The following is a 23,030-nucleotide window of genomic DNA, read 5'->3' on the forward strand; positions in this document are numbered from 1 at the left end:
CTCTGAAACCTCTCTGTCTTCATGTCATCTGCAAGTACAGTGTCAACATCAGTGGGAATGCCCTTGGCCTTGGCCTCATGCCTGAGGCCTCTGCAGTTGGGTCGCCATTCTGCTATTCAACTATTTTGCCCTTGACTCCCCTATGTAATCCCTGCTCCATGGCCTTCTGGCCTCAGGCAGGGTCCAAGTGGTGATTGTCACCTTTGCCCAAGTAGCATCTTGAGTTCAAACAGTTGTCCAGCTCTCCCTTCTTAAACTAGTCATCTTCAAATTTTTTTGATTGTGCTTTCCATAGTTTAAAAAGAAATTGAGGACGTTCCTGGATATATGTACATTCAAAGGATTTAAATAAAGAGATTTCAAGACAAAAAAATAAATATAGTTAGAATTGCTCAGTTTCTTTCCATATGTCCTACTTCTGAGACCACTGCTGTAAACCCTCCATACCCTCTGGTTCCAACTCGTACTTTCCAGCCCGAGGTGATTTCTTCTTTCCCAGACACCTCACTGCTGCCTGGGCCGCACCCATGATAGCAAGGCATGCTGTGGGCTGTAAAGTAGCAGTCCCATAAACTCCCTAGAGGCAGAGCCTATGTTTTGTGCCTTTGTTATACCTCCCAGTGTCAAGCTGATGACACTGTACATACTCAAGAACTTTCTGATGAGGGAGCTCAGTGGAAAGCACTTTGGAGTCAGAAAATCTGAGACTCAAACACCACCTCTATCACCAGGCAGCTGGCTGGCCTTGAGCTAGCCATGTAACTTTCTCAGCCTCATGTCTTCATCTGTGACATGGGATACTGACGATATCTAACTCACAAAATTATTGGGAACATCCAATAACATCACTGTGTGAATGATGTTAGAGTATAAAGCGTTGTCTAAGTCTGGGGAAAAGCCAGAGCTGAGAAGTTCAGGCACTATGGTGGATCTGGTGGAGAACTTTCTGGGGGGCCAGACATCCTTTTGCATCATGCCTTTTAAATACCTGACCTGCAGCAGCTCTGGATGTTGGCTCATTTGTGTCCTGCATGGATTGGACTTGCCCACCAGGCAGGTCAGATCAAATAGCCCTGCCCTCCACTCTGCTCCCTCAACAGTCTCAAGGCTGCAAGCAGCGTCAGGCCAACCTTTGCTGTGTAAGGAAATCGTTCCGGGCATCTCACTGCTTTTCTGTGTCACATGACACTCCTGCAACATTAGTCTGTCTTTGGCAACAGCCAGCTTCTCCCCAAGTTTTTCTGCAGTGCTTTTCAACTCTGAATTCTCCTGTCGAGCCTCCTTGAGCTGCACATCCAGGTCCTAAACAGACAGAAAGGGTCTCATTTCTCTTGTTACAGTTCTGGGTCGAGACATCCTATGTACACTAGATCTGAAAAGTGGGTAAGTGCACAGCATATGCCTTTAATCTCTGGAATTCAGTGGCTCGGGGTTCATCAAATCCCTACTCATCCTCTGATTGGCTGTGTGACTTTTGGCAAGTTTTTTAACCTTTCTGTAGTGAGGATCAAATGAGATAAAGTGTCTGGGACAGGAAAAAAAAATGCTCAGGGAGTATGAAGGATACTAGCTGCTGTTACTTTTAGAGATGGGGCTCTGTGAGTCTGTGGGCCTCATGTAACTGACTTGTCAATGGTCTGGCTTTCCACAAATACAAAGCCCCAAGGATGTTAGGACAGCAAGTTGTTATGGAGTGAGTGGGGGCCTTAGAATTAGGCTGAATTGAGTTCAAACACTTTGCAGCTGTGTGACCAGCTAGGCCCATCCATAAGCTTCTCAATTTCAGTTTTATCTTCTCATCTCTAAATTGTAAGTCTCTCAGCTCTCAGAGGACAGGGATCAAGGCCGGCTCACCGTGTGTCTCCTGCCCACAGCCCCGGCCTGGCACATGGTAGGTGTTCCATACATACTTGCTGAATGAATGTGGTTGAACTCCATGGAGGTAATAATGCTCGCTCTGGCAGAAGTCAAGGGCTTCACGCAGTGCGTGACACACGGTAGGTGTTCGACACTAGGGGCCATGCTTAGTGTCCCATTTGGAAGGTAGGAAGGGTCCCTGCTTTACCTGAATGTGGTCCTTCAGCTTCTGGGCGTACCTCTTCAGGTCACTTATCTTGCGGCCTCTGTGCTCCAGATCCCCTTCTAGCTTCCGGACCTGGGCCTGCAGGGCCGCCTCCTGGGCCTGGAAGTTCTTCCGGAGGTCGGTCTCCTTCTCCTGCCACTGCCACAGGGCCTCGCTCACCGACTGCTGCATGGCCTGCTGGACGGCCTCGTTCTCCCGCTCGTACGTGGCCTGCAGCTCCTCGGCCTTCCGAGCATAGTCCTTGCTCAGCTGCTGGTTCTCCGCTCGCAGCCGCTCCACTTCCAGCAGGACTTCCCGCATTTCGGGGGCGCAGCCCGGCTCGGCCTGGGGCTCGGGACCCTCCTGGGCGAGCCCGCCCCACCGGGGCGCCTCGTGGCCGCTCATGTGCCGGAGCCTCTTCTCGTAGTCGGCCTTGAGCTCCAGCATCTCCTTGGAGAGGGTGAGCACCCGCTCGGCGTGCTCGGCCTCCACCCTCAGCTCCCTCTCCTGGGTCTCCAGCCTGCACGCGGCCGATCGGGCCAGCGCCTCCTGCGTCAGCCGCTTCTGCAGCTCCAGGGCGCTCTCCAGGGCCTGGACGCGCTGCCTCAGGGCCTCCTCGCCCGCGCGGCCCTGTGCCTGCAGGAGCCTGGCCTCCGTCTCGGCCACCGCCTTCCGCAGCTCCTCCTGGTGGGCCTCACGCAGCGCCTCCATGCCCGCCTCGGCCTCGTCCTGGCGGGTGTTGAGCGTATAGATCACCTGCGGGAGAATTCGCGGAGCCGGGTTAGTGTGAGGAGCGTGGGTGTGATTGAGGGGCCACGTGACCGGAGAGGGCCGTGACCCTGGCCGTGACGTAGGCTGATCCCCACGAGCTGCACCTGAGAAGAGGGTTTGACTGGAAGTGATTTATTAGAAACTGTCCTCAGGAAAAACCGGTAAGGAGTTCCATTGGGACCTCTGGGAAGCACCATGGGAATCCAGTGAAGGGTCTGAAACAATCTTGGACGCAAACAGAGCCCCTCAAGACCAAACCAAAACAGAATACAACAAAACACTAGAAAATAGAATCCAGCAATGTAAAAAAAGGATTCCACACTATGACCAAGTGGGATTTATCCCAAGAGTGCAAAGTTGATTTAACATCTTAGAATGGGATTGACATATATACACTACTATGTGCAAAATAGATAGCTAGTGGGAACCTGCCGTATAGCACAGGGAGCTCAGCTCTGTGCTCTGTGACGACCTAGATGGGTGGGATGGGGGCGGGGGGCGGGCAGAGAAGGAGGAAGTCCAAGAGGGAGGGGATATAGGTATACATATAGCTGATTCACTTCACTGTACAGCAGAAACTAACTGAACATTGTAAAGCAACTATGCCTCAATTTAAAAAAGAAAAGAGAGAATAAACAGAAAACCGAAAATAGTAAAGAAAAAAAATCAATGTGACACACCACGTGAATAACATAAAGGACAAAACCCACAAGATTGTTTCAACAGACACAGGAAAACCATTTGACAAAATCCAATACCTCTTCATAACAAAAACACTGACCAAACCAGAAAGAGAAGGGAACTCCCTCAACCCAATAAAGGGCATCTATGAAAAACCCACAGCTAACATCGTACTCCATGGTGAAAAACTGTTCTCCATAACTTCAGGGCTAGGTGCTGAATACACATTCAGAATCTCAGAAAATCCACATGGCAGCCCTGCAAAGTTGGTATTTTTCTCCCCATTCTAAGAATGAAACATTGAGGTTCAGAGAAATTAAGCAACTTTTTCAAGGTCACAAAGGATAAGAAGATTTGAATAACCTGTGCTCACAGCATGGAACTGCACTGTATCTCACAGTCCCTCTTGAACATTCATTCATTTACGCATTTACTGAATATCTCAGATGTACCCTGTTCTGTGCTGAGCACTAGGAATATGTGCTGATCAATAAGGCAACTGAGGGCTTCCCTGGTGGCGCAGTGGTTGAGAGTCCGCCTGCCGATGCAGGGGACACGGGGTCGTGCCCCGGTCCGGGAAGATCCCCCTATGCGGCGGAGCGGCTAGGCCCATGAGCCATGGCCGCTGAGCCTGCGAATCCAGAGCCTGTGCTCTGCCACGGGAGAGGCCACAACAGTGAAAGGCCCGTGTACTGCAAAAAAAAAAAAAAAAAAAATTAAAAAAAAATAAGGCAACTGACATTGCGACCTCAAAAATATTATAATTGGTCAGGAGAGTCTGACAAGAATATGGTCAGTTTCAACGCACTAAGTGCTATGTGAGGGATCAGCACCACTTACTAGGAAAACACAGAGGGAGGGTCTAGTAGAAAAGACGACTTCCCAGAAAAAGGGAGCCTTGTCTCCTCATCCTTGGGGGTGACCCGTTCCCTTTTACATGTCAACCTTCGTGTGGGTAAGAGCAATATGACTTCTTTGTGTTGTATCATAGCACTTGGTATGAAGTTGAGCACACGACAGGTTCATAATAAGTATCTGTTACGGTACTATTGCTGGTCATCAAAGATTCATGCTTTCTTTCCACAGAGTTGCTGCAGAGGAACAGCCACCAAGCAGAGACCACATTTCCCAGTCCCCTTGCATCTAGATGGGACCATATGACTAGTGATTGCCAACGGAATGTGGCCAGAGGTGGATGTGCGTCATCTCAGGGCCAACGCTGGGGTTAGGGTTAAGAAGGAGGCATGTCCTTTCCCTTCTCTTTTTCCAACTGCAAACTTACTGTGGAGTGCAAGATGGAAGGTGCCTGTGTCCTCAGTGACTGAGCAGAAGGCCACCTGCCCACCAGGAGCACTGGCCTTGATCTCTACAAGAACAAGAAATAAACTATTCTGTTGAGCCTCTGAAGTCTTGACATTTATTTGTTACAGCAGCTATGATCACCCTGGGAGAACTCACAGGACTCAGCATATAGTCATACTCATGGCTATGATTAATTATAGAGAAAGGATACAAAGCAAAATCAGCAAGCGGAACAACGAGCTTGGCAGTGGTGGAGGTCAGCGGGGAGTCTGGAGGAAACGAGGTGAAAGCTTGCAAGAATCCTCCGCAAGTGGAGTCACACAGGACTTGCTTCATTTCCCCAGCAAATGGGTGTGACAACACATGTGAAATGCTGCCTACCAAAGGAGCTCACCGAAGACTTAGCAAGGTTTTTATCAGGGGCCAGTCGGGTAGACAACTTCTTCTCGGCATTACCAAAATTCCAGACTCCCAGAAGGAAATTGCTCACATAAATCACAATTTTTGCACAAACAGTTAAGGCCTGCTGAGATGTTCTTATTAGTGTGGGTGATGGGAACCCTCTGGAAATTCACGTTCCCAGATGCCAGCCAAGGGTCAATTTTGCAAGCAGACCATTCTAAGGATAAGCAGTCTCAGGTGTGCTATGTTAACTTTTCTGCAACCTGACACCCCAACTGATAAAAAAAGATTGACTTTTATTTTCAGTGGAGTCAAGCTGTGCCAGATCAAATCTTAACATAAATGGGGTTTTCTCACGGTGAAGAACAAAACATCCTTGTAAAGTTTATTCCGTGAAATTTGGCATTGGTTATTCCATTGAGGATAAAATAAATGAGTGATGGTGGTGATCTTGGGAACTGCGGTTCCTATATTCACTATACCTGTACAACAGAAAACTTCGTTGGAGATCCAGTATATTCTGATGCCACTAAAGCACTTAATGAAGAGAGAACACAAACATTGTACCCATTTGAGTGAGAACCATGTCAGCTGGATCAGGGTCTAAAGGACTTCAGCTTTTTCCAGCATTCACTCATGTGAGTCTGCCCTGTATGTGAAAATGCTCCCCATGGGCACACCCTTGAATTAACACAAGATCAGATTTCAGGCTGGAGGTAGCAGAGAGGGTCTCACACTAGGCTCGAGCCTCAAGGCACTTTGGCATGTACACTTTTATTCGTGGTGTCTTGCAATTAAAGTCCCCAAACAATCCCCACCAAAGACCTGCCCAAACTGTTCTCTTAGGCTGAGATCTGGTTTCAGAACTTTTGGCTTTCTAGAGGTGCCAGACCCACCGTCTCCTGACCTTCCTTAGAAGGTTACTCCAAGGGTATGTAGGCATAACCTGGAAAGTATGATACATTATTATTCATATCATATTTTAGTCACCATCCTATTTTATACACATATACATTCATATGCACCATGATTTTTTTTATTTCATAGATATCTTGGAGATTATGCCATTTCTGTATATAAAGAGGTTCCTCATTTTTATTTTTGGCTGCTTCCTATGCCACATCATATGGATGTGCTATGAATTATTTCTCCATTACCTGCTGATAGACATTAAGTTGTTTCTCTGTGGAAGATCATCAATATGTTTACTTCGGTGTTATTAAATAAAATTTTCCTTTTTTCCATTCCTGGTGGTAATCTTGAGGTCCGATTTTTGCTTATGAATGCAACAAATGAAATTCCAGAGCTTGGTCTTAAAGAACTCATCTTCACAGTTAATATAGAATCTTAGGGAAGAGATGAAAGAGGTGTCTCCTCTCCCAGCCATAGGTGGGGAGAGATGCCGTTTTGCATCATAAAACTGATACGAAGAATTTGTATTAGAATTCTTCAGTTCAAAAGCATCAAACTCATTTCCCTGAACAACATCGAGACATGTGTGAATGTTCACAACTGTGCCCATGGCAAGGGCACTCCTGGCACTACTCTGTTGGGTCATCTTGCCTATTCTCAAGTCAGTCTCATCTTTTTCCACTCTCTCCACTTCCTCATTCTCACAACCTTGATCTCTGAGCTTGCCCTCCTTCTTCCCCTAGCCCAATAGTCTCTTTTTACCTTAATTTCTCTCCTTTAAAGCCACAACCAATCATGTCAACTACCTTCTTATTGACATCTTCAAATCACCTGCCCACCTCATCTTTAGCCTCACATCCTTCATATTATGAACACCAGATCAACCCACCCACCTCAGCTCTTATCAAATAATACTAACTGGTACTTAAGATTTCCAACCTCATCTGTGCTCTCCATGCGGATACCATTTAATTGAGTTGTCGTAGTAATTCCCTATTCTTTTTTTCCACAAGGGTTATTTCAGTTTTCTACCATGTTTCTCAGGGCTACGACCCTAAACCCTGGCCCACTGCTACTCTCCTAGCATAGTTATCTCCTGTTTTTGTTTTGTTTTGTTTTGTTTTGCGGTACGCGGGCCTCTCACTGTTGTGGCCTCTCCCATTGCGGAGCACAGGCCCCGACGCACAGGCTCAGCAGCCATGGCTCACGGGCCCAGCCGCTCCGTGGCATGTGGGATCCTCCCGGACCGGGGCACGAACCCGTGGCCCCTGCATCGGCAGGCGGACTCTCAACCACTGCGCCACCAGGGAAGCCCCTCTCCTGTTTTTTTTGAAGGAGTAATGATTAAGGGCTTGGACTCCAGAACCAGCCAAACTCAGCTGAAGTCCTAGCTTCACTGTCTCCTAGCTGGTGACCTGGGTCAGGTGATTCAACCTGTCTGGAGCTCAGTTTCCTAACAGTAAAATCGGATTAACAATAGCACCAACCTCCTAAGGCTACATTGAGGGCTACATGAGATATTGCATAGAGACACCAGATACCCAATAACTACATAATGAATATTACCTTCCTTCCAGAGAAAAAGACTTGGACTTTTAACTGCAGGCTGGGAAAAAGCCAGAGCATTTGGTCATTCTTGGTATAGTATTGAGGGCAGAAGCAGACTGGTGTGGTTAAAGAGAGAATGGAGGGTGGGGAAGGGGAGATTAAGAATGTGTGCCATTCTTCCCCAAAACCACTGGTGAAGGGAATAGGGAGAGAGTAGGCAGATGACTAGATGGGCAAACAGGATCAAACTAACATGGAGGGCACTGGAGAAAGGCAGATAAGAAGATTTAGTAGAAAGGAAAAGAAACAGAAGAAATGGTATAACTCAAGATAAATGAGTTTTACTTGGAACAATTGGGGGAAAGCATAAGGAATTTCACCTCCTACGTAAAGTGTCCTTTAGTTCCCTCCAGATAATAGAAACTTACCCCATTAATCTGTCCTCCAGTGCACTGTGAACCACTTGGTTGTTATGGCCCTTTCATATCATAGTATGGACATTTAGATGCTGGACGTCAAAGTAAAATGTGAGCTTCATAAGCATAGGGACCTCAGCTGATATATTCTTTAGTTCCCCAAGCACTTAGCACAATGGCTGGCCTGATCCAGACTCTCAGTGTGTTTCCTGTTAGACTGAATGAGAACTTTGTAAGGGGTGGCAAGAGATTGAACGAATAGGATTCCAAAAGAGAGACCTGCAGGAGTAGAAGTCCTGAAGTGGGAACACACATGAAACAGACAAGCATAACAAGTAAAAGACTAGGCTTTGGAGTCTACACTGCCTGAGTGCAGATCCTCTTTGCCATTGTATGGATGCCATACAACATATGGATCCAGATGCTATCTGCTCTCTGTGTGACCTTGGGCGTGCCATATAATCTCACTGGGCCTCAGTCTCCTCATCTGTACAATGGGGAGAATAAAGTTCCTGCTTTATGAGGTTACTGAAGGATTAAATGAGACAGTGCTGTACGGCACATCACATAATGCCTGGCTCACCATAAGCACCTATGGGACCTGGCTGTTCCTATTATGGTTGTCCACAGGGCACTTTAAGCCTGATGGAGACTTCTGTGGCAACGGCACTCCTCTTAGGGAAGGCAGTAGAGTAGAACTGGTGGAGTAGGGGACCTCTGGAGTGAGAGAGACCTAGATTTAACATCCTGGTAACAGAGATTGCTGGTGGACCCAATATCTGTTTCTCTCCTTTGTCCTTAGAAATAGAACCTTAACTTGTCTGTGGGCACACTGCCACATTCCTCAGCCTCCCTTCTAACTTGGAGCAGCTAAGCGACCAAGTTTTGCCTAGTTGGATATAAGCAGATGTGTCATTATTTCTTCCGAGATGAATCTTCTATTTTCAAGCGTTCATCTTGAACCATGAAGGGGATGCCACAGGCTAAGGTTGGCAGAACAATAAGATAAGAGGAGCCGGGGTCTCTGACACAGTGGAAGACCATGCCAGCCCTGCAGTGATTCCAACAGGATTGCACTGGGCTTTCTGTCGTTCACAGACAAACTAGTTCTGTTTGATACATATACTTCTCAACTCTGATCTTTTAAAAATTGCTTAAGTTATTTCACTTCTTGAAGCCTCAGTTTCTTGCCTGTAAAAGAGAGATAACCCAGACCTGGATTTTTTGAGGATCAAATAGGATTACATCTTTTAGTTGTTGGCACATAGTAGGTACTTATTAAATGTTTTTTTCTTCGCTTTTCTCACACTATGCCCTCAAAAAGGAACGTCCCTTGTTTCTTGGAGACACAATCTGCTCTACCTCCCCACCCTACCCCACCCTCAGAGTCTGAAATTGTTGAGCAGATTTTGAGCATACCCACCCTTCTCCTGGGCCTGATGACTCACAGACCACTTGGCAACCTTTCCCCTTCCACCTGCTTGATTTCTTTCAGTCACCACCTACTCAACTGAAACTTCAAAGTGACTGGCCCAAGCCTTATTTGTGAATCTTCTCCCTCAGGAGGAGGCCAGCTTCAGAATCCATCAAGGGACATGAATAATTCAGGAGCCAAGAGATACTGAGCAAGTTGCAATGTCTTCCCAAGGGTTTTAGAAATTCACTGCTAATGGTGTGAGTTCAGAGAAAATTTCTGCAGCGGGCCTGTTAAGGTCTTAGAGGTCGAGTATTGTAGGTTTAACAGAGCTATAATGAATGGTTTCTGAGCATCAGATTGTAAGGAAAGTTTCCATCGAGTCTGGCAGCAGGAGTCAGAAGTGAAATGGAAAAGGAAAACAGGAAATAATATTTATTGAGTGCCCAGAGTATAACCTTCTCTGGGCCACGTGATATACATATTATTTGTCAATAAATCTAACAATTTTACAAAGTGGACATTCTCATGCTTCTTCCTGTTTTACATTGGGTGGGGTTAATTTAACATCTAGGAGTGATAGAGCATGGTGCTTAAAAGGAGGCTTTGGATCCTGCTGGACCTGGGTTCACATTGTAGCTCCACCTCTCTCTAGCTTGAGGGAGTTATTGAACCTCTCTGATTCTGTCACCTCATCTATAACATGGGGAGATCAATGCCTACCTCATAGATTTGTTTGGAGATTAAAATGACATACAGAACCTAAAACCATTAGCAGCATTCCTAGCACAGAGTAAACACTCGAGAAATTCTGACTGCTATTATTTTTACTATTATCGCCAAAAGACAATGTTAAAAATAAATAATAAAATAAATAAAATAATGTTAAAAAGTGCAGATGCTGGGATTGAAACCCAAATCCTTTTGGATCTAAAAATTAAAAGAAATAGAACAATTAGCTTGTTTAGGAAAAACCTGGTGATATTCTTTCATTCAATATTTTTATAGCATCTACTGCATGCTCAGCATGGTGCTAGGCACTAGAAAAACAGAACAAATAAGATCATTCTGTTGAGGAGCTTATAGGTTAGCAGAATGTGGTAGATTGTCCTGTTTTTCCATTTTTTTCCTTCCTTGCTATAGCCCTTCCAGTCTGTGGACAGCATTTACGTTTCTTTCCTTTTGGGCTTGCCTGTGACTTGCTTTGGCCAATGGAATGAGAGTGAACTTGTTGCAAACAGAAGCTTTAAGAGTGTTTATGTGTTTTGGCTTGCTCTGCTTCTAGAAGAGTACATTTAGGGTAGCCATGGGTTCCAAAATGAGAGACACGTGGAACAGGCTGGACCCCAACCCAAAGGCTGGAGTTAGCTTGGCTCAGCCAAGCCCAGCAGAGAGCAGCAAACCAAAGCAGGAGATAAAGCACTGCTCTTGTAGGCTGCTGAGATTTTTAGGTTGTTTGTTACACAGCATTATCGCAAGAAAACCTGACTAACACATGAAAAGAGAGAGAGACAAGTAAGCCAATTAGTACATTTAGTGGTATTTGAGGTGCTTTGCTAGAAATCTTCTAGAGAAAGGCACAAGGGTCACAGGGAAGGATCACATTGCTCCAGTAATTCTCTCCCTTCCTTCCTGCATCATCATTAATGGATCACTCCCATCAGCATATAAGTGTATTATAATTTTTATCATTAACAGAAATCTTTCGTTTGATCCCACATCCCCCACTTTTCTGCATGTCTTTATAGCAAACTCCTCAAATACTTTGTTTATACCCATTGTCACTAATTCCTCACCTCCACTTCTCTCCTTAACCCTCTCCAGTTAGGCTTTCAACCTCACTAATCCACCAAAACAACAGTCACTGTTCCACTAATGACCTCCAAGTTGCTAAAGCAACAGAAAATTCTCAATCTATCTGTTTAACTTTTCAGCAGCATTTGACATAAGAAATCACTTCCTTCTCCTTGAAACTTTGTCTTCACTTGGCTTCCCTCCTACTGACCACTGACCACTCCTTCTCATCTGATTGGCTAGTTCTTCCTCATCTCTCATCCTTCAAATAGGAGGGCCTCAGAACTTGGGCCTTGGACTTTCGCATCTCTACAAACACTTTCTTGGGATCTCATTCAATTTCACAATTTTATGTATGCTTTTTTTTGCTAATGACTGTCCAATTTATGTGTCCAGGCTGGACCTGTCACCTGAATGTCAGATTCATATCCTGTTGCTTACCAATATCTCCTCTATCTAACATGCACCTCAAATTTAATTCTGGGGATTTTTCCTTCAAAACCTGCTCTTCCCACGTTATTCCCCATCTCGCTCCATAGCAACCCCCTTCTTCCAGCTGCTTACGTCAAATTTTGGAGTCTATCAATAAATACATGAAAAGATGCTGAACATCAATAATTATTTGGGAAATGCAAATCAAAACTGCAATGAGGCTCTTTTTCATGGCTCCTCGGAGGCAGTCGGCCACTTCAGAATGAAGCTGAACATCTCTTTCCACTGGCTGCCAGAAACTCATGGACGTGGACGATGAACGAAAACTTCGAACTTTTGGTGAGAAGCGTATGGCCACAGAAGTTGCTGCTGACGCTCTGGGTGAAGAATGGCAGGGTTATGTGGTCCGAATCAGTGGTGGGAACGACAAACAGGGTTTCCCCATGAAGCAGGGTGTCTTGACCCATGGCCGAGTCCGCCTGCTACTGAGTAAGGGGCACTCCTGTTACAGACCAAGGAGGACTGGAGAAAGAAAGCGCAAATCTGTACGGGGTTGCGTTGTGGATGCCAATCTGAGCGTTCTCAATTTGGTCATTGTAAAAAAAGGGGAGAAGGATATTCCTGGACTCACTGATACTACGTGCCTCGTCGCCTGGGGCCCAAAAGAGCTAGCAGGATCCGCAAACTTTTCAGTCTCTCTAAAGAAGATGATGTCCGCCAGTATGTTGTGAGAAAGCCCCTAAACAAAGAAGGTAAGAAACCTAGGACCAAAGCACCCAAGATTCAGCGTCTTGTTACTCCACGTGTTCTGCAACACAAGCGTCGGCGAATTGCTCTGAAGAAACAGCGTACTAAGAAAAATAAGGAAGAGGCTGCAGAATATGCTAAACTTTTGGCCAAAAGAATGAAGGAGGCCAAAGAAAAACGCCAGGAACAGATTGCCAAGAGACGGAGGCCGTCCTCTCTGAGAGCTTCTACTTCTAAGTCTGAGTCCAGTCAAAAATGAGATGTTCTAAGAGTAACAAATAAATAAGATCAGACATCAAAAAAAAAAAAAAACAACTGCAACGAGAATCACTTTGTTGTACACCTGAAACTAACACAACATTGCTAATCGACTATACTCCAATATAAAATTTTAAATTTTTAAAAATTAAAAAAAAAACTGCAATGAGGTACCACTTCATGCCCATTAGGATGATGATCATCAAAAAACAAAAAATAAGTGTTGATGAGGATGTGGAGAAATTGCAACCCTTGTGCACTGCTAGTGGGAATGTAAAATGGTTCAGCTGCTATGGAAAATGGTATGGTGGCTCCTCAAAAAATTAAACATAGAATTACCATGTGATCCAGCAATTCCACTTCTGGAATTTCAACTCCAATAATTGAAAGCGGGAACTTGAATAGATATTTGTACACCCATGTTCACAGCATTATTTACACTAGCCAAAAGGTAGAAACAACCCAAGTGTCCATTGATAGATAAATGGACAAACAAAATGTGGTATATACTTTACAATGATATATTACTCAGCCTTTAAAAGAAAAAAATTCTGACACATGCAACAACATGGATGAACCTTGAAGATCTTAAGCTAAGTGAAATAAGCCAGTCACAAATGGACAAATGTTGTGTATGATTCCACTTGTATGAGGTACCTGGAGTAGCAAAATTCACAGAGATAGAAAGTAGAATGGTGGTTGCCAGGGGTTGGGGGGAGGGGGTTCTGGGGAGTCAGTGTTTCACGAGTAGAGAGTTTTAGTTTGGGAAGATGAAAAAGTTCTAGAGACAGACGGTGGTGACAGTTGCACAACAGTGTGAACGTACTTAATGTCATTGAACTGTACACTTTAAAATGGTAAATTTCATGTCATTTATATTTTATCACATTAAAAAAAGACAGTTAAAAAATGTTTAGAGCCGTCTCTGCCTCAGATCTGTCTCTGACATCCTAAATCCACTCCATCAGCCAATCCTGAATCTCGCCCCTTCTCTCCATCCCATCCTGCCCTTAATCTGAGTCATGAGCACCTCTCACTTGGACCATTACAATGGCCTCAACCCTTGTTTCTACCTTGCCATCTAAGGTCTGTTAAAAGTCAGTCAAGTCATGTCTCCCCACTGCTCAAAACCTTCTGATGACTAACCACACAGAAAATGTCAGAGCCTACGGCAACCAGAAGGGGGTTACATGTTCTGGCTCCCCAGGCCCTTTCTGAGCTCACCTCATCTTCTTCTCTTTCTCACTCCCTCCACTCCAACCACACGGACGTCCTTGCCGTGCCACAATCATGCCAAGCACACTCACTCTCTCACTGCATCTCCGTGTATATTGTTGCCTCTTCTGGGAGGACCATTCTCCTTTGCGTTTCTACTCATTTGCCACCTTATCAGTGAGACCTGCGCTGATTACCCCCCGAATCATTGCTCTCCCCATACCTTTTCCTGCTTTATTTTTCTCCATGTCACCTTTATCTGACATATCATATATTTTACATGTTGTTTTTTTTTTTTTTTTGATTTGCTTATTGGTCTTCCTCTCTAGAGTATGAGTTATATGCAGGTAGGTTCTTTTGTCTGTTGCGTCCACTACTAGATCCCAGAACAGTGCCTGACGTGTGTAAAGGACTCTGTAAGTATTTGTTGAATGAATGAAAAATCTCTTTATCCAAGCAGAGAGGCATCAGAGTGCAGAGGATACTTGAGCTGGGTATGAAAAGATGAGCAAATGTCATCCAGGTGAAGAGAAAGGAGAAGAAAATACAGGTAGGGGTAGTGCCAGGAGCAAGAAGTAGCACAAAGGCATGAAATAGGGGGGACTGGGAGGGGACATGCAAGGGGAGTCCTCCTGGCCAGAGCCTGGTGAGGGGCCTTGGCAAGACGGGGAGGACAGCATGACCCAGCGCTGGACAGGTGAGCAGGGGTCAGACACTCAAGGGTCCAGCATCCATGTTAAGGAGTTTAGACTCTATCCTGTTTACATAGCACATGGTGATCACGCAGACTCCCATACCTTGCCCTGAGATCCTGATGTGGTACGGCTGGGGCACAGAGCGGCCAGGACCTACATTTTTAACACTCGGCTGCCCAGGGCTTCAGGCTCTAAAAGCATATGGGTGCATACTTTGAGGAACTGTGGCTTCTGTGCCATGCAGGAAGGTTTTCTTACAAGATTCTACCTCTCTGAAATTACAGGGAATAAAACTCTCCATAATGTTTAATTTTACATGACAACTTGACTGGGCCACACAGGGCCCAGATATATGGTTAATATTATTCTGGGTGTGTCTGTGTTTCTGGATGAGATTAACATTTGAATCTGTCAACTGAGCAAGGCAGATTGCCCTCCCCAGTGTGGGTGGGCCTCATCCAATATCCAGTGGAGGTCTGGATAGAACAAAAGCCTGGGTCGGGGAGAATTCACTCTCTGACAGCTTGAGATGGGATGTCAGTCTTCTCTTGTCCTCAGATTAGGATTTACACCATTGGTTCTCCTGGTTCTCAGGCCTTTAGACTCAGACTGGAATTTGCACCACCAGCTCCCATGGGTCTCCAACTTGCAGATGGTACATTGTGGGACTTTTCTGCTCCATAGTCACATGAGACACTTTCTCATAAGGAATCTCTTTCTCTACATATATCCTATTGGCCCTGTCCCTCTGGAGAATCTTGATTAAGACATTCTCCATTTCATAAGTTTGGGGACCACTGCCCTGACTTCAGTGTGGAGTCCAGATGTGATGGGGCAGGGAGAAAACTGTGGGAGGCAGGGGGATGAGCTCGGGGTGAGCTGGAGTCAGAGCAGGGGAAATGGGAAGGGGTGTGGGTTCAAGAGTGGCCAAATAGCAAGAGTGGCAGGGCAGTGACTCACTAGGTGTGGGGTAGGGGAGACGGAAGAGTCCAGCGGATTCTCCAGCTGGCATGACTGGAGCGGGGCGGGGGGTGTCCATGCCACCCCACCTCAGAAGCATAGCATCCTGGGATGCCAGAACATGGATAGGCCAAGGTCACTGCTTGACTCATGTCCCTGCACATGAGGCAGCTCCAACTCTCCTGGCACCAAGTCAGAACAGAGGACTAGCTAAACCTTATGAAGGAAGTCCTGAATTTGGGTGCTGAAACTCCTGGGAAGAGCAGAGGTCTTGTGATTGCTGTTCCTTTCTTTATGGAAATGGGTTAAAACAGGTCCCAAACAAGGCTAGGCTCCTGCAAGCAAATGGGCTTGGAATGGAGGCCAAGATACTCATTTTTTTTTTAAAGAAAATCTCATCATTACCCATCAGACAGCCATTGCTAGGCACCTAGCTGCACATGGCACTGAACTGTGAGGCATAGGCTTCTGAGTAATTGAAGCTCAACTGTCTCCCAAACTTGATTAGACTGAGACTTAGCTGAAAGGTAAGGGCAGAATCTTCAGAAGGCTCTTACTGAGAGCCCCTCCTCTCACTAGCGGAGGCCCGCACTCACAGATACAGGCCCGCCTGCCTTCCAGGGAGTATCACCCTCTGCATAAGATGAGTGGATATATGTATATGTATAACTGATTCACTTTGCTGTACACCTGAAACTAGCACAACATTGTAAATCAACTATACTCCAATAAAAAATTTTTTAAAAAAGCTTTAAAAAAAACCCCAAACCAAAAAACAAAAACAAACAAAAAAAGATGAGGGACCATCTTTTGAAGCTCCAATGACTTGTTTACAGCTTCTTGGAACACAAAGACTAGGGCTAGCTCCCTTGGTTAGCCATGAAAGGTATCAATTTTTCTCCTTTTTTTAAACTTTTGTGCATTCCCAATTTTTCTATATGAGTGTGCACTTCAATTATAATCAGAAAAAAATCTTTTTTTTTTTTTTTTTTAAGGATAGGAATATACCATCAAACTCTTCTGCATCAGTTAATCCACAAATGTCTAAACCTGAGACACAAGCCCTGGAAGGAGAAACGTCTGACAAGGAAGAGGCAAGTGCTGAGGCCTCCCTCCTGGGGATCTGGCTTTGGTGGCACTGCCTCCTCCCGGCTGGCTGGTCTATTCTGCTCTAAGCAGCTCAGTTGTGATAAATGTGTTTTCTTTTCCATTAAGGACCTTCTTTCCGTGGGGGAGGAGTTTAAGGCAGTCTTGTTGCTGCTGTGGGTGTAACGAGGTATGCAAGGTGCTGCCTGAAGCTTTGATACGGGTGACAGGGAGCTGCAAGCCACAGGCCACGTTGGTTGCAGCCACTCTCTGCTTTCAGAAATAAGCTCTTGGGCTTCCCTGGCGGCGCAGTGGTTGGGAGTCCGCCTGCCGATGCAGGGGACACCGGTTCGTGCCCCGGTCCAGGAAGATCCCACATGCCGCGGAGCGGCTGGGACCGTGAGCCATGGCCGCTGAGCCTGCGCGGCTCTGCAACGGGAGAGGCCACAACAGTGAGAGGCCCGCGTACCGCAAAAAAAAAAGAAATAAGCTCTTGAACTCAACCTCGAATAAACTTCTCCTGGGAATGAACGTGCGACAACAGAAAGAGCATTTGGCTTTCATAGAGTTGAGGGCACGCCTGCTCTCTGTACTTCCTAAAAATTTCTGGAATCATTTCTTCCAAACCACCTTCCTTGTGATTACTCTACTTTTTGGCCCCTTCATCCCTTGCCTCACTAGAGTGTTCCATTTACTGGGCCGAAGGTCATTGCTATGGTTGTTACTATTACCATCATAGAAGAGGTCCAGGGTGAGCAGCTTGTGCTTAGGTTGGGAATGAACTGGAAGATGTATATATCACTTCTCTCAGCACCCACAGGCCTACACTTAATCTCAGAGCCAAAAGGGAGTCAGGGAGACGCAGTCTCTGGCTGGGCTGCCATGTGCTTAGCTAGAATATAGATGGTTCTATTACTAACAGGAAAAAAGGAGAGACATGTTTCCCCTGTGCCAGTACCTTAGAAAGTTACAATCTTGCCTTTTACCAAATCTATACCAGCTATGTTATATACAAATGTGGATGCCAAGGCTCAGAGATTTTAAGCAATTTTGCCAATATCCTTCATCCCATTAGGGCAGAATGGAAACTAGAGCTTGTCCCTTGATTTTCAGTCCAATGTTCTTTTTCTCTAAATTGAGTCTTTGGTTTAAATTGAAAAGGTTACCATAGAATTTCTAAGCTGTGCCAGATAAATACAATGACCTTTAAAAATGATACCAGATTGTGACATTGCTCAAATGTTGAACAGAGATTCAAAAGGAGCCAGTAAAATGTCAAAAAGAAAGATGACTATATTCGTAGAATTTTAAGATTCTAAGCAAGATACCACAAAGACCATCTTTTTCATTTCATAAGTAAGGCAACTTTGGCCCCAGGATACTGATTTCTACACCGTCACACAGCTGTGTGGAAGAGCCACAATGGGGCCTTTATCTCTTGATTTTCAGTGTTCCTTTCACTGAATCCCAAAGTCCGTCATGAGAGAGATAATGGGTCTCAAAAGAGCCTAAAGTTGGAACCCGTGAGACTCCCAGGAAGTCCCACTTCTCTCTCCTCAGGTGTCATCTACAGAATTTGTTACTCTCTTATCTGACTCATATTCAGCTTCAATTCAACAACCTCCATTTATAGAAGCCCTTCCCTTCATCAATCACCGTGCTGGGGTGGAGGGATGTGAAGATACAGAAGCCATGGTCCCTGCCCCAGGAAACTCACAATTTAGTAACAAATATGTAAAACAACCATGAAGTGATACAAGATGACATGATGGCAGGATAAAGAGTGGTGACTACTTTATTTTCCCAGAAAATGTAATATCCCACCCACCATCTGTGAGAGACTCTCACCCCTGGCCAAAGGGACGAGTAGGTATCCTTGGCTGGCTATTGATAGAACCCCATCCTTCTGACCAAGTGACTGGCACAAGCAGGGCGTGGGATCCAAGCTGGACCAAGCAGGATCCTTCCTAGGATTTTATTCAATTGAGGTAGGAGAGAATCTCTCTTGCCTGTCGGGTCTGAGGGTTGGAAGGATGTTAATTCAGAGTGACCTATGGCCTTGTTCTCCATCACATGGAAAAAGCCAATTATTGGAAAAGAATGACTCTGCCACACAGACAAATGAAGAGATAGTGGGAGAAAGAGCTAAAGGTACCTGTCTAACAGCAACAAATATCTAGGTCTTTGTAGCATAATCATCATCATCATCAACTTCATTAGAATTAACACGTTTAGTGCTTACTTTATGCTGGGAACTGTGCCTGTACAAAATGTGGGCACTTGATATCATCTTATTGAATAATGATAATAGTAATATGAATAAAGTTATAAAGTTATTATTATCCTCCTTTTACAGAAGAGTAAAAGAGGACAAGTAATTTGTCCCACAGCTAGTGGGAGAACTGGGCCGTGAACCCAAATTTGTTTGACTCTAAAATCTTAGTTCTGGGACTTCCTTGGAGGTTCAGTGGTTAAGACTCCGTGCTTCCAACGCAGGGGGCATGCGTTCGATCCCTGGTAGGGGAACTAAGATCCCACATGCCGTGCAGTGCAGCCAAAAAATAAAAATCTTAGTTCTTTCTACAGCAACATATAGCCCTGAGCCCGAAAGGCACTGTGCTCTGAATGAAGGCTGGTGGCCTGAATTTCCCTCTGGGGACAGCGTCTTCTCTGTTTGGATTCCTGGTGGGCCTCTCCCCAGTCTGATGTCCCTTCCTTGACCACCTTGGGGGGAGGTCCTCCCTGTAGGCAGAGAAATCTTAAGTCCTCTCCCTGAGCTGCCCCAGGGTGAACATCAGACTCTAGTCCCCACCTCTGTTCAGGGTAGAAGACCACCATTTCTGACACATACACGTTTCCACAGTGTTCATTATCCAACAGGTTGTCCTTATTGAGATCTTATTATGTGCCAGGCACCCTTCAAGGTTCTTGGGACCTATCAGGGGACATGATATACAGCGATCGCTGCCTTCATGCAGTTGAATTCTAGTGGCAGGGCAGGGTGAGAGAGGGGGTGGCAGACAGATCGACGTTAACAATAGATGTAATAAATGAGTACATTACGGTGAGTTAGAAGTTTGTAAGTACGATGGAAAATGAAAAGGCTGACCAGGAAAAGGGAGATCAGGAGTATGGGGAGGGAGGGTATCATTATTTGAAACAGGACAGTTCAGGTTAGCCTCGTTGAGACGGTGGCATTTGGGCAAAGATGAGAAGGAGCTGGGAGGTTAGCCAGGCAGACTTCTGGGTGAAGGGTTCTAGGCCAAAGCAAGGGTCCTGAGGCCAGTAGGGGCTGCAATGGAGTGAGCAAGGGGACAGTAATAGGAGTTAGGCCAGTGAGGTCATGGGGAGCCTGGGTTGTAGAGTCAAGGACTTTGGCTTTTACCCAGGGATGAGAGCTACTGGTGGGTTTGAGCAGGAGAGCAGCCGAGATCTGACTTAAAGGGGATCATTCTGGCTGCTGGGTTGAGAATAAAGTACAGGGGGACCAGGATGGAAGCAGGGAGACAGTTAGGAGGCAATCATCTCAGCAAAAATAATGCAGGCATCTCAACACAGCGTGGCCCACAGTGAACTCATCTTCTTCCCCTGCAGCCTGCTTCTGGAGGCCATAATGCAGTCCCCTTAAGTTGGGAACCCAGGAGTCCTCTTTGGCCCTTTTCCCTTCCTCCCAGGACATGAAGACTGCACAGCCTGACCGCCAGGAAGTCCCCACGTCCATCCCTCCTCTCGCTCTCGTCGCACAGGTGCTCATTGTCCGAGCCTTGTCTCTGTGCTGCCCAGCTCCCTGCCCTGCAGGAGTCACTGCACTGAATATAGCTGCTCCCAACACTGCCCAGTGGGGCTCCCCACGGCCCCCTGGGTAAAATGATGCTCCCTGGCATGACATTCGAGGCTCTGAACAATCCAGTGTCAAATCCTGCCACTGCCCCCGCAGAACGCAAGCTCCAGTGACACCGGGTTACACACTGCTTCCTGCACAAGCCACACACTTTCAAACCTTTCTGCCTTTGCTCACTCTCTTCCGTCTGTCTGGAATGCCTTTCCTGCCATTCTCTCCCTGGTGAGATCCCCCTCGACACGAAGTTCTAGATCCATTGTCACTCTGCCTTCCAAGAGCTGATCCAGGGCCACCACGGGAAACTCATTCATTTAAGAAGTATGTACTGAGTCCCGAGGCACTAAGCTGACACCGTGAATTATTCTCGCCTAATACTTCTCTTCTGGTATGAAGACACAGAAAGAGATGTCGATTTTAAAATTTGCATTCCTTACTTTTCTTAAAGAGGTTAGGGTAAATTTATTCCTTCTCTGTTCCCCCACAGGATCTGTCCACACTCCTTTGGAGCCCCTTTGTACTCTCCTTAGCAGAGACCACTATTTGTGCTGGGAAAGGCAGTCTCAGGCATGTTGTCTTTCAGCCCCTGCTGGGCCACATAAGAATGGGCCCCTCGGCCTGGAACCCTTCCTTACCTAGAGTTAAAGAATGCACGCAGCCTGTGCCGGCCTTATCAGCTTGTATGAGAATATCTTTCCCTGTTTCAGGCTCAGTGTGTATTCCTTTGTTCTGCTGAAGCGTGTAGGTCGATGGCCCTGCGGCACGTGCCCAACTTTCAGTATTTCAGACCCCAGGAGGGAGGAAGAGGGGTCCTTCCGCTAGTGCACAGTCGCCCTATGTCAGCTGCCCAGGCATCTGCTAGCAGAGGGACCAGTGCACACCACTGGAGCTGATCTTTCTCTCTCTTCTCTATGTGAGTAAAGCATTGATCCATTTAATGCTTGACGATGACATGCTTTCCTTGGCGACTCGAATACCAAGATGCGGTGGGCAGAAGTGTTTGGACTTCTAATCCTGGTGGCCGGCACAGTGATGATCTTTGCTCTCCCTCCATGTAGTTGGGGTTCTCCCCTGGCATTGATAAGAAGCACATGATGTTCTGCTTGACAATTTGTTGGTCCCAAGAATCTCAATTTTTAGCTGATATCCTGCTAATTTACTCTCTTTTCCAGACCCTCTTGCAGTTTTTTTGTGGCCACACGGCTAAGTGCTACTTAATGAAGTGTTAGAGGGAGTATTATGTGGGCTTCCAGAAAGCCTCCTTCAATGGGAGGGGATGCACCTATCTTCACCCCTCTCTTTCCAGCAGTGTGGAAAGGAGTTGTCACGACTGGAGCTCTAGCAGTCATCTTGGACCATGAGGAGACAACAAGAATGAAGCTTTGCAACTGGCAAGGCAGAGCAGAAAGATACAAAAGCCTGGCTCCCTACAGCATGAATCTTCCATCCCAACCTGTGATTGTGTACTTCTGGTCCTCTTTTATGTAAGGGAGTAATACACTTCTCATGTGTTTGGGTTTTTCTGTTATACGTAGCTGAACCTAATCCCAAGTAATTAAAAGCCCATTTATTTTGCTCACTTTTATATCTCCTGTACCTTGCATTGTATCTGGCACAAAATCTGTGCTCATGAGAAATGTCTGCTGAATCATAAACAAATGGGTTTGTATTAAATGGCCCACACCACAAACACAATAAAAATGAGTATTATGCATACATACATAAAATATATGTAGCTGTTTATAGTTTAGGGAATATTTTGGGAGTTGCTAGGGATTTTTCACTGTAGTTTTTAAGACCCAGTTGTGCTGTTATTTACACCCCTCACTTCTTGAAATAACACACATAATCTTGCTTTTGGAAGAGTCCTGAGGTCAGGCTGGCAATATTTCTTTTTTATCACAGCAGTCTTTACTGTCAGCTCCATATGCAAAGCAAGCTGCAAAACCATATGGTCCGCTGTCCTGGACTTTTGTAGCTAAAGGGAATAAATGGCCAACTCACTATTTTTCTTAAAAATATACCCACCACCAATTTCTTTCTTTTTTTAAAATTGAAGTATAGTTGATTTACAATGTACTGTGTTAGTTTCAGGTGTACAGAAAGTGACTTGGTTATACGTATGTATATCTCTATATTCTTTTAAAATTCTATTCCATTATAGTTTATTATAAGATATTGAATATAGTTCCCTGCTATACTGTAAATCCTTGTTGGTTATTTATTTTATATACAGTAGTATGTATCTGTTAATTCCATACTCCCAAGTTATCCCTCCCATACCTTCCCCTTCGGTAACTGTAAGTTTGTTTCCTACGTCTGTGAGTCAGTTTTTGTTTTGTAAATAAGTTCATTTGTGTTATATTTTAGATTCCACATATAAGTATTATCATATGGTTTTTGTCTTTTTCTGTCTGACTTACTTCACTTAGTATGACAATCTCTAGGTCCATTCATGTTGCTGCAAATGGCATTATTTCATTTTTTTTTATGACTG

General features: G+C 45.5%; 1 protein-coding gene and 1 pseudogene across 1 annotated transcript in view; one reads left to right on the forward strand and one right to left on the reverse strand.

Annotated features, from left to right (window-relative positions):
- Window positions 1-23,030, reverse strand: part of FAM184B (family with sequence similarity 184 member B) — a 120,181-nt gene that overhangs the window by 63,732 nt on the left and 33,419 nt on the right. Inside the window, exons 2-3 of the mRNA XM_007449823.1 lie at window positions 2,066-2,818; window positions 1,131-1,302 (exon numbers count right to left, since the gene is read on the reverse strand). Coding sequence (XP_007449885.1) covers window positions 1,131-1,302; window positions 2,066-2,818 — 925 coding nt within the window. The remainder of the gene's footprint in view (window positions 1-1,130; window positions 1,303-2,065; window positions 2,819-23,030) is intronic.
- Window positions 11,997-12,740, forward strand: LOC103083278 (40S ribosomal protein S6 pseudogene; annotated as a pseudogene).

Source organism: Lipotes vexillifer, unplaced genomic scaffold (genome assembly GCF_000442215.2).
Source record: "Lipotes vexillifer unplaced genomic scaffold, Lipotes_vexillifer_v1.1 scaffold1067, whole genome shotgun sequence".
Classification (NCBI taxonomy): domain Eukaryota; kingdom Metazoa; phylum Chordata; class Mammalia; order Artiodactyla; family Lipotidae; genus Lipotes; species Lipotes vexillifer.